A 12,373-nucleotide genomic window follows, 5' to 3' on the forward strand; every position below is an offset into this window, starting at 1 on the left:
ACCAACCCCACAAACACAAAATATGCTTTGCACTGTGTTTGAAATTCTCCAAAACACTTTTTGCAAAACACTACACACAGTTTTTTACATAAGACACATTGTTCAAAAATGAAATATCCTGCAATCATTGGGAAAACACATCTATGTAAAATACAAAACAGAACCAAACTTGGAAAATCACACAGACTCACACACATGAATTATACAAAATAAAACTAATTGAAATACAATCAGTGTGAGCCTTAGCACTACAAATAGACTTCAGGTGAGCTCAGCGTCTTTGTGAAACAGTAAGAGTTAGGGGAAGAGGACAAGAGAGAGCGGTAGGAGGATGAGGACAAAGAAGGCAACAGACGGAGACAGGGTCACTATAGTGGACCATGTTATAGATCATGGCCCATCAATATAGGAGCCTGAGCAGAAAGTCCAGCCCAACTACACAATAGCTCCATAATTAGGTCATTTAGACTGGATATCAGGAATATTTTCGCTGTTGGTTCTCAAAGGATGACATTGCATGTGATGTCGATGAGGCGATGTGGCCAGACGCAAGCGTGAGGCGGTATCCAAAGGGTTCATAATCCACACGCCCCATTCCTTACAACACTGTTTTTTTTATTTTCTCGTAATTGTTTCAGAGTTTACAGTAGGCCTATAGAAGTGACACACTGAATTGCTTTTTGAACTGCATCCTACCGATTGTTTTTTTTTTTTGCCAAAACCATGTCATTGCAAAATACACTTTTCTTTTAGAAGCTTTTTTATTTTTATTTTCATGTCTAGATGAACTGCAGTGAATCAATCTTTCACAAAAAAAATCTGTATGAGACTTTTTAAGTCAAAAACCATCCAAAGTACTGAATACAGCTGTGTTTTGCATAAAGCACGTCTGTGTGTTGTTGCTGCTAGGAAAGAGTAATTCAGAGGTGCATGTGTGTATTGTTTTGATGCTAAAACTGTTTTGAAATGGGATTGTTAGGTTTTGTTTCAAGAGCTTAATGTTGCCGTATAAATTAGAAGATTATCTCCATGTGCTTTGTCTCATTTGGCCTGTGTGTTAAGTTTTGACACAGTGGGCCAAAGTCTGCAACATGTGTGTAAGCAATCGGCAACCACCAGATTCTTCTGTACACACAGTACGGACAGGTCACAGATGGTTAAGAGATATTCACTGACTTTGACAGAAAGTGATTTTGACAAGCATTCTCCAGAACGACTGACTCCACCTTTAAGCTTGTGTGCGATCACACCTAGTCTATTATGTGTATTAGTGTTGACACAAGGTTGGAAACAGTCCAGAAAAACTCTCAATTCAGGGGCACAGTGCATGTGTGAAAGGGACTTAACATGACGAGCATTGAACCTTATAATACTAGAGATCTATTCATAGAAACATAACTAAATGAGCCTTGATCAGTGATGAACCACACAAAGATGTCAGTAATCACGAGAGCATTTATTAAAAATCGCAAAAGTCTTAATATTTCCAAATGTTGACAAAATCATAAATATCCCCCACCCCCAAAAAAGTTCCATCCTTCTCCTTCCATTGACTGGATCCAACTCGTTCATTTCATCAATGACATACTAATAAGCCATAATATATAAGCTACATTATAATAACATTTTTTACACTTGAACTGCACAATCTACAGTATTTCAAAAACACAAAGAAGTTACACAGTTGCTCTGTGGAGTCAAAACCAAAAAAGTATTTTTTTTTTCATTAATCCCAGTTACTGTAGATAGAAAAGAAAGCCTATTCATTCTAATATGCTATTTACATTTGTCTTCTAAAAACTGTTCGTCACACCAGTGTGTAAGATGAAACCAAATTAGAACCTTAAAATAATTGTTTGGCAAACGAAATAGCTTTTCAAAACGGGACACTGAATTCTTAACATGCGACAAAATTAAATCTTGTGAGAAACTCTTCCATATAGATTGAAAACATTGGACTTTGAAGCAAAAAACAGCAAGGGGTATTTTTTGTGATAATTTGTGGTGGGGCTTTCAGCAGGGTCCACATGGTGACAGTGGGGTCGACTATTGAGTTGCAAAGTATTTTCTTCAGTAAAACAAAACTATTGGCTTTCATATTTGCCATCTTGATTAATCCATTTCTTCACTTCCTTCCACACACCACCAGGGACAGTAAAGAGCAAAAAATAATACTATCTGTAGGAGATGGAAAGATTATAAAAGATTTAAGTTGTATAGTTTGATATGTGCTTCTATCAGAAATAAAGATAAATTGACTTGGATGTTTCTTAGCAACCGTGCCCTGTTTCTTTGGCATCTATTGTCACCTGCATATAGTAGGGCATGTTATAGCTAATGTAGAAGAGTTCACAGATCCAAATCTTAAATTATCTGATCACAATCCATCAAAACTAGTAAAAAGTCATCTTGAGTTTTAGCCATGTTGAAAAGACTAGGACTCCATTCTCAACAGATTATACAGAAAACACATTTGACCTAAAGAAAGCCCAACCATTACTGAATTTTGGAGGCAGATATTAACATTACAAAATGCTTATTTGTGATGACAATCCCTTCAGTTTGTTACTGAAAGCCACACTAGTTAGCAAGTGAGACATGTTACAGCGTTAAAGTAAAAGTTAGTGACACCTTTTCTAATTTATCTCAAACAATATATGTCAGCTCATTTTCACAAAAAATCTGACTTGGTTCTCACGTGGCCACCAACAGTCACATCCATATATTTAGTATGTTGATAAAGCAAATGTAAGAATATATCACAACAGACTCCATCTAAACAGCTGTAAATAAAGGATCAAGAAAAGTTAAGCTGAAGTGACCTTCCAGTAACTCAAAAACTCTTTCATTAGTTTTTCTTTTTTTAATTGTGTACTTGTGTCTCCGACTTTCAAAATGACCAGAAAAATAAACAATGTTAGGGCTTCACAAACTCAGTTAAAATGCAACGGATTTCAGAAAGGGGGAGTCATAAGAAAATTATTCCAAACACAAGAATCAAGGGTTTCATATGTGGCAATCTCAAGTTGTAGACTTGAAATGCCAATCATCATTTGCATTTTTTTAAGGCCTCAACACACCTGTTGCTCTGTCAAGAAAAATCCTGAACACTTAAGTGAAAGCATTAATCATCTCGTCAAATATCGAAACAAGCCAAAGCCAAAATGTAACTAGAAAAGCAACATAAATAAATACATCTACTATTGAAGGAGGGTTTACACAATATTAAGGCAATGCAGTGGCATGTTCCGGTCTTCTCTCATGGAATTCTGGACTTTAAAAAGAATAGCAAAGATCACACGTCAATCAATTAAATTAATTCATCATTGCACATGAAAAAAATAAAAATTATCTTGCTTGAGCTGGATACCCCACGTCCATGCCTCAATTCAGCCGTTACAAACCAGTAAAGCAAACTGCAGTAGTAAATGTAATGTGGAGTTCTACGGTATATTAAGTCAGTGCGATGGTTGCCTCTGACTAGAGAAATCTAGGGCAGGAAACATGGCTGACGCTGGGGGCAAAATGAAATAAAAACGACTTCAACTTCAAATAAAAAAACAAATTAAAATGACCAGGGAGAAACAATAAGGGATGACAGACAGCCTGCTCTAGTGAATGTAGGCTCTGTAGACGGCAGAAATATCATTGTCTGATTGGTCCAGAGCTTTGGCCCTCTTGTAAACCTGCAGGGGAACAAAACACAACATTAAGCATTATTCACTACAGCTGTTATTTGACTATTTATTTATTAATAAACTAGAAATTACTTTAGGTGAATAAAAGTTCACAGTAAAAATTATTAAATTTCATTTTTGGAAAAACCTATTCAGTAAAAAAGTAACAAGTGCATGAAATGAGAACACTGGGGCGCTCGTGCTGTAGTGGTTAGAGCTTCCCCCCCTAGAGGCTCAGTCCTCCCCTCTGCCCAATGTTGACTCTCCAAATCTGTCTAATAAAAATCGCAAAAAAATAAACTAAAAGTGAACCTGAGCACACTATATTACCTCATTGGCAGCTGCAGCCATTGGGGTTGGATGGTTGGCCATGTCTCCCATGGAGATGGCTAGTCTCAAGTCCTTCTGAATATGTTTCAAATAGTAGTCCGGCTTGAAGTTGCCCTGTAGAATATCTGGAGGAACAGAAAAACAGTTTAGTTTAAAAAAAATACTTTCTTAAAGTTCTTGAAGCTTGTCTGACAGTTTTGAATATAACCAGTTTTTCTATGGCCACACATTCAAAACTTTCCCATTTAAGATTGAAATAAAAAAATAACCAATATATTCAGTTAATAAAAGACATATTAGTAGTGGTGGTTACTTTGGCATTTCTGGTCCACAAAGGTGCTGGCCATCTGTCCCTGGCTCAGGATGTCCAGGAAGGTCTGCTGTGACTGTCCGGTGGCTTGGGCCAGAGTCAGCCCCTCTGCTATGGTGGCCATGAAGCTGCCCTGCACCATGTTCAGGATCAGCATCATCCGCGCTGCATTGCCTGCTTCACCTGAACACACACACACACACACACCTTTCTCAGTATAGCCCAACTGTAATTTTTTAATTGGCCTATGGTTTATATCATCCCTGTACCTTTTACTGTTACATTTGAGTGTTTAAGACACATTTATTAATACAAGCCTTTTGTACTTTGAAGTTGAATGCTGTTGAAGGAAGAGATGAGGTTTAACCTGAGTGAGTGAAGAACCTCTAAACGTTAACGTCATGTGGTTTGGGTCATTTCCTACATTAACTTAAGTGTGAAAATGTGGGCGTGCTATTTCTTGGGCTGTGGTCAGTAACTTCCTGGAGTCTAGAAAAAGCTAAGAGATAAGCGATAGGCGAGAAGTTGTTTATGTTCAAATCTCTGTTCAAAGGAATGTGACTAGTTGATTAAGGTAGAATTAAAGGGAGAATAATAAAATGTGAGTGGACCCAATGGGGAGCCCCGAGTATCTCGGCTCCATACCCAGGAAGAAGGATGTCTTGCCCATGGCCTGGAAGCAGCTGCTGCAGTCCTCGTACACCGTCCTGTCCCCGGCCGCCAGGATGACCAGCATCCCATCGTTAGACAGCTGCTGGCTTCCTGCCACCGGAGCCTCCAGGAAACGCCCGCCCCGCGAGGTGATCACCTGACATCACAACATGAGATACAGTCACACTCATTATTACACTGCTCTAATCGTGATAACAGCTGCTATATGCCAGTGTGTTTGAGGATTGATTCACGTTAGTAATGTGATAATTAAAAGTTTAAAACGGATCGGATGATGTTACACTATTGTCTATTGAGCTCATAATTTACTTTTATGTTTGAATATTCATATTATTGAAGTAAATCATGAAACTGTAATATTGATATAAAATCCTGTTCAATACATTTAGAATTATGACAGAAGTTCACTTGCAGGTTAGGGAAATAAGCCAATAATTGTACAAGTGTATATTTTCCTGTTTGCATTTATTTTTCACCTAATAACAAATAATTGTTCTGTTTCTTTGTATGAAAGGTTTTTTTCTACCTGACTAAAGAATGGCAAAGAAAACTAACTAACTGCAACAAAAAAAAGGGTCCTTTTGACAGTTTGAGTACAGTTTCTCACGGCAGAAAGCTTTAAACTGTTGATTTTACCCTGTGTACATAAGATAGGGCTGCTTAGACTTTGACTCCACTCTCTGTGTGTCTGTGTGCGTGTGCGTGCGTGTCTGTGTGTGTGTGTGTGTGTGTGTGTGTGTGTGTGTGTGTGTGTGTGTGTGTGTGTGTGCGTGCGTGTTTGTACCTGTGAGAGTTCTGTGATGGTCTCTGGGTCTACTGTGGACATCTCTATGTAGCATTTGCCGGGCCTGATGCCCTGAAGCACTCCACTGGGCCCCATCACCAACTTGGGAGAGGAAAAAAAAACATACAAAACATTAATTTGATTTGTATTAACTTATTACCAATATGCCAGTGATTGACATGTGCAGTGGTTGCCATGGTACTCACATCCCTAGCTGCCTTTGGGTCTGACACACAGGAGAAAGTGATGTCACACATGGACGCCACCTCAGCGGGCGTTCGGCCGAGCCTGGCCCCCTCCTGGACGAACAGGTCGCACTGAAACAACAGAAGGTTTAGGGTCAGATGCTTATCCACAGACCTACGTCACCATTATGTGTTTAGCCAACGTATGAATCCCTCAATGCTAAAGGTTTTCCCATGCAGAAGATAAAGAGTTTAGGGAAATCGTTACATATTTTGTGAGATAAAAACCACTGAACCCTATAAACCCAAATCCACAACATTTTCCTAATTCAAAATCCCCCGTAATTTGGGGAGTTAGTTGCATGATAGTAATTATCTGAAAATAGTTAGACATATGTATGAATCACGACAAGACAGGCACAGCCACACGGTCCTGTCAAACCGTAGACAGTAAAGGCTGTTTCTTTAAACTATACTATTTGTAATATTTAAGAACATTCATTTTCAATCAGATTTTTGTTCAAGATTATTGAGACACTCACATTTGATATCATATATTGATGATTACTATTTTAGATCAGGTTTCCAGGGGCTTTACGTTATTAAAACTATAGCAGCTAAAGAGATTTGAAATAAAGAGACTATACTGTAATCAAATGCAATACTATTTATAAACATGGTCAGCTCTTTTATCAGCGGTTTCTAATGAAATACACTACCACCAGTCAAATGGTATCACGGTCACGGTATCACTTGTGAATGGTTAGTGGATGATGCATATTAAGCCTTTATTGCCTGTGACTGTGTGTTGCAGTGCGGCACCTTTTCTGCTGTGCGGTTCCACACTGTGACAACATGACCCATTTTCAACAGGTTGGAGACTATGCCGCTACCCATCAGCCCCAGGCCCAGGAAGCCTATCCTGAAACAGACAGACAAATACAAAGATGATCAAGCCAACAACAATGAATGGGAAAATAAGTGTTCATGTCCGTGGTACGAGCCAAAATCCTATAAACGCTTTACAAGATAAATAATCAAAAATAATAATAATAATAAGAGTACCAGTAATCCTAGGTGTTAACGTGTGTTAGTCATTTTGCTAATGGTGGTGTAATGCGGCAGCGAGGGTCTAAAAATACCTTTTGTCTGTGGGTGTGATGCTGCCATTGATGGCTGTGCTGTCGGCTGCCTGGATGGATGTTGACCCTGTGTCCTGCACATGAGAAGCAACGCGGTCAATGTCAAACTGATGGGAAAGTGAAGCTCAACTTATATTCTATATCCCTAAAATGTTAATGAAAACTCTACTGGGTAAAATGAAATAACAAAATGAAAGAAATGAAGTGCTAAGTTTAAAAAAAATGCACTGGTTCCTTTACCTCTTCAATGATCTTGAGGCGCTTGCTGATCGGTTCCATTGATGAGGCCGGCTGTGGGCAGAGAGGAAACCATCAGTTAACATGCACCTGCAACAGACTGTTTTGGTTGAGACTGACAAACCAATGTTAACCTATTACTAAACAAAAAATGGCATTTCATTCTCTATAAAAAAAAAATCAGTTGTGGTCTTTAGACTTGTCCATACACAGCCCTGAATGATTAGCCTCCCTCTCCTCATTCTTCAAACTACATCTACGTAATGCAGATGCTAAGGTGGAGTCTGCTACCTGTCGTACTGTGTATACCCCGAAAGAAAATCCAGTGTTAATGCAAAGCTTAGGCTCTGTAAACGGGTATGTTGCTAGCTACGGTGGGCCCCTATTGATCACATACCCATTGTTTACATACCCTAGTGAGAGAGAGGGGGGGTACTAATGACATGCTTGCTGAATAAGCACTTAAAGACAAACATGTGGGTGCAGATGTGAATATTGAGAGCCATTCTTCCTCTTACCTTCTCAGACTGGCTGAGTAGGAAGTGATGGAAATGTGGGTCATCCTTCATAGGCTGCAACACAAAGACAATTCAGTGTGACAGTCTTTTACATGAAAAAATGTCCTGACCTGACAGACAGCGCACAGGGCTGACAGGTCATGGCCGCATTACAAACTGCCAGGAGATCTGGGTGATACATTTGGGAGTGATTGAATAATGACAGGCTATTTGAATGTTCTCTTTATACTCTACAGTATAGCAGTGTTTGGCTGACACGTAATCAAACGAGTACAAAGCAAGAATAACAGTTTGCTATTGGTGCACTTATTTGTAATAGCAGAGATTTATAATTGACACAAAATGCAACACAAAAAAACTTTTGAAAAAACCAATTGGTCAGAGCAGGAAGCTGGGGTCAAGTGAAGCCTCTTTTCTGGGCCTCCTCCACATACACAGAAGGTGACCCGTTTAAACTGCACACACGCCAAAGAAACACTTGAAGTAGCCGACAGTGTGCAGACACGCACAGGTCAGGTCAAGAGGGAAAGGTGTGCAGTGGCAGGTGAGTAAAGCCATAGATTAAACAAAAAGGTGCAATAGAAGAAGAGCAAGCCAAGGCACAAGTGGGTCGGTGGAGGTTTCACCTACACTGCTTTCCCATTGTAATCCTGAGGCGGGTCCAGCCCCCAGCCTCTCATTAAGGGACGGCTCGGGGTCAGAGTCAGTTAAGTCCTTCAGGAGGAGAGAGACACATATTCACCTACGTTACAAAGGGGCAATCTGTGAGAGGAACATGTGAGCTGTAGTGGGGTTCTGTTGGGCTGAGGACGCAGGTTTCAACACCTAATGTAAAATGCCATAGTGGGAAGCAGAAATCTTAAAACCTGTACAAATAAAACCAGAGGGACTTCAATGGATTAACACCACTGGGAGGTAAGAATGTAAAATGGCCAATCCTTTAAGTAATGGTTTTGCTCCACAGCCCGTTACTGTGGCTCCTGTACAGAGAAACTAAGGGGACAATAGTCAGATTGTAAAGGGGAAAAAATATATTTTGTTATGTTTTTTTCCTTTCCTTTCTGAAAGACAAACAGGTGGTTTCAAATAAGTATCTCATTAAAGCAATATTATAACATTCATACTGTCTCTTATATCATGACTGTTTCGTCTCGCCTTTAAGGCCATAACCAGACTATGGTTAGGCCTCCATTATGGACGTCTTGTTCTACGTCTTAGCCACTGTTTCTTTGTTATCACTTAACAGGAAAACTGGGCAGGACAATGTATTGTATTAATTTAATGCCTTTTTAATTTTCTATCAGTGTTTCCTAAGTCTCTGCTACCTTTGACACTTGTGTGTTAATTGAGGGGGGGGGGTGTCAAGATTCTCCAAAGCCTTGATTCGATTGAATTTTCCCTTCACTGTGTGCAAAGGAAATCTCAAGATTCGGCTGCCTTTGTTGTCTTTTTTATAAAGTTCTAAAATAAAATTCTATATAAACTATTCTTTTGTATCGAGTGTTTGCTGGAACAATGTTTTGCACCGACCTTCTCAGACGGGTCCTTCAGGGCGCTGAGATCCTCGTCATCCTCCTCCAGGATCTTCAGAGGCTTGTTGGGCGTCTTCTTTCCTTTGGAGTCTCCTTTGGCTTCTGAGTTCTGTCAGAAGAACACACGATCATGCTGTTTAGTTTAGTTGTATTTATTCGTCACATACACAATTGCACAGGGCGATGCGTAGTGAAATTCTTATATACCATTCCGGCTGTAATTCAACTATAAAGATTCTATTTCTACTTATCATGACAATTCTCAGCGGTCTGAAAACGTTTTAATGTAGAACGACTGATTGTTAAATAGCTGTGTTGGAGCTGGTTCTGCACAGAGCAAACGGGTGAAATTATTTCCTTGTTTTGGTCAGCAGATGGCCACAACAGAGACCATGGGTCGAGCAGAAGAACTATTAGCAATGACATATGAGAGTATTTCATAAAAGTCTCACTTCATTTATCTTTAAATCAGTGGCAAAACAAACATGTTCCACATCTGGGTTTGTTTGTGTCGTGCTGTGGTGGTCTGGAGATAATAGAGTGGGACCCTGATGAGAAGATGTTCTAAATTTCTTTAATTTTTACTAAACGGGAAAAGGATAAAAAGAAGCTTTTGGGCTGACATGGAGACGCGATGGTCTTGTTTGTTTACATACCTAGCCTGAGTTGTGCATTAACACCAGACAGATTTTTAGGCAGACACAAAGAACGGACAGGTAGCACATCGTGATTGTCAAAATTCACTGATTTTGACAAAAAGTGATTTTGACAACAAGCGTTCTCCAGAATCACCGACTCCACCTTGGTGATTTATTTGGATGAGAATATAAAAATGAAGTGTGAATGTTGGGTACTTGACAAAGTCTTGGATTTACCTGATCTTTTCCCTTTGCTTTCTTCAGGAAGTCTTCCACTGCATCGACTGCCTGCTGGAAACGCTTGCCTTTGTTGATCTTGATCATCTCCTCTTTGTGGGCGTGGTAGGGCTTCAGCTGTTCTACTTTGATCCAGGCACTGCACACACACACACACACACACACACACACACACACACACACACACAGCTCTTACACATGTGATGGAGAAGGGAATGCACAGTAAGTTACAAAAGGTACCGCACTCTCAACACTTACTGGTCTTCAGTCCCAAAGAATTTCACAAAATGGCATTTCTTGCCACGGGGTTTTTTCAGGTCCTTGGGAGGGCTCACCACCTGAAATGTAGAAGAAAAACATGATTGTGCTGTCCACCAAATTCAAGCAAATGTGCATAACAACTTATTTTCACTCCGTCCTTACCTTTCCTGGCCATGGTGGGTAACGCCCAAGCTTCCCCCTGAAACAGTGATAATTTAGCCCTGATGTGAGACGCACTATATTTGAACAAATCCATTTGTACTTCACCATTCAATTATATCAGCCAACCAATTACTTGCTGCAAGGCCTGACTATGGAAACTTTCTATGTTTTGTGTTTTACTAATAGGCTACCATATGTCCACAGAACAAAGTATCCAATGCTGTCAAGCACAGCAAACTGGCGGCAAATATTCTGGTCAAATTATTATTATTCTTTACTTCTTCCTAAATCAGAAAGTCAGAAATATTATTGTTTGAAGCTAAAGAGTGGTTGTGTTTTGACAGCATTAAACATCTGAAAACGTTGGGGTAATGTGTAGTCAAATTTAAGTTATAGGCAGTTCTAACAATGGCAGATGAAAACAGTAGCCTACTATAAAACAGGTCAACTGGAATAAGCTTCATAGAGCACAATACAATCTGGAAGTGCAGTGATACCTTATTTAGTGAGATGCACAATGTTTCATTTGAGTTGATAACATGGAAGAAATTGGTGCGGTTGCCATGACGCTATTGCAGTTAGACATTGTCGAATATAAACCCAGTTTGTTGTCTGTTGTTTTCAAGCAACTACAAGACAGGAGTATGAAACGGTCGCTGCTTGCATTCATGTGTAACGCTAGAGATGGTACACAGATTAACGGTCTACACAGTAGCCTAGCAAATTCGCTATCAATTTCCCTCTTGTGTCAACTGTCACTTTGTAACGTTTGGTGACGAGACGAGAAACACAAACTACAGGCTACATGAGGCGACCACACTCAGCCTATAATAAACACACACTCTAGGTTGTAAACGTAAAACTTTTCAAATCAATATGCGTGAAAGAGATTGAGTCTAAAGAAAAATACGAGCTACAAATTTAACACGGAAGCAGATGGGAAGCTATGTACACTAGATATCCGCTAAAGCTAAAAGGCGCTAGCAAAGCTCGCCGCACACCAAAACATTTCGACAACTATCTACAAGTAAAAGTACAAGGTAAAGCTATACAGAGTACAAGTCGGCGCAGGGATTATAACCACACAAGTCTACGTAAAAATTATGTGGTTTCGGTGTGTATCTTGTCGTGTAGCTTGCGGCTAACGACGGCTGCTGGCTGAGTCAGCTTGGCTAGCGATTTGTTTGGATTGACCATCAACTGTTCTAGTACGCAAACACTTCCGTTAATTAAGTCTGGTTTGTACCAACACGACGTATTCATGCTTAATTTGCTAATATAACAGTACAGCAGGCAATGCAGAATTATAAAGGAGAAATGGAGGTTTTTAAAGGTTATTTTACCACACTAGGTCCCCGATCCTGAGATGTACAGTCGCCATCTTACAACATTGATACAACGTCGCAGTGAATGAGGGAGAAGACAACACACACCCACCAATCACATGACGAGCCCCTTCCGTTCCATGGAACAGCCTCTACATTGTTTTAATATGTTTCAAAATTAGGTTCTAGCAATAACTTGAACATAAACAAACTGTAAATATATAAATAATAATGGAATTGTTTATAAACCGAAATAAAAACAAATATTGTAGTAGTTATACTAATATGGTAAATCCATATAAGGTTCAACGTTGAAATTATGATAACTAATTAAACAAAAACTTATAATTATGAGATAAAAAG

The 12,373-nt window shown here is 39.5% G+C and overlaps 1 protein-coding gene across 3 annotated transcripts; it reads right to left on the bottom strand.

Moving 5' to 3' along the window:
- Positions 1-3,434: 3,434 nt before the first annotated feature.
- Positions 3,435-12,079, bottom strand: glyr1 (glyoxylate reductase 1 homolog (Arabidopsis)). Of its 3 annotated transcripts, none has more exons than XM_080044103.1 (16): positions 12,029-12,079; positions 10,686-10,722; positions 10,521-10,600; positions 10,263-10,401; positions 9,386-9,496; positions 8,486-8,569; positions 7,856-7,909; positions 7,341-7,391; positions 7,101-7,174; positions 6,781-6,880; positions 5,980-6,090; positions 5,774-5,875; positions 4,963-5,125; positions 4,321-4,500; positions 4,008-4,132; positions 3,435-3,686 (listed from the first exon to the last, which is right to left on the bottom strand). In XM_080044103.1, the coding sequence occupies exons 1-16, from the start codon at positions 12,064-12,066 to the stop codon at positions 3,612-3,614; spliced, it is 1,524 nt and encodes a 507-aa protein (XP_079900229.1). In that variant the 5' UTR covers positions 12,067-12,079; the 3' UTR covers positions 3,435-3,611. The 3 variants fall into 3 exon arrangements, with proteins under 3 accessions (XP_079900229.1, XP_079900228.1, XP_079900230.1); XM_080044102.1 differs by having other exon boundaries at positions 6,754-6,880; XM_080044104.1 differs by lacking the exon at positions 8,486-8,569 and having other exon boundaries at positions 6,754-6,880.
- Positions 12,080-12,373: the final 294 nt, after the last annotated feature.

Source organism: Ammodytes marinus (assembly GCF_949987685.1).
Source record: "Ammodytes marinus genome assembly, chromosome: 16".
NCBI lineage: Eukaryota > Metazoa > Chordata > Actinopteri > Uranoscopiformes > Ammodytidae > Ammodytes > Ammodytes marinus.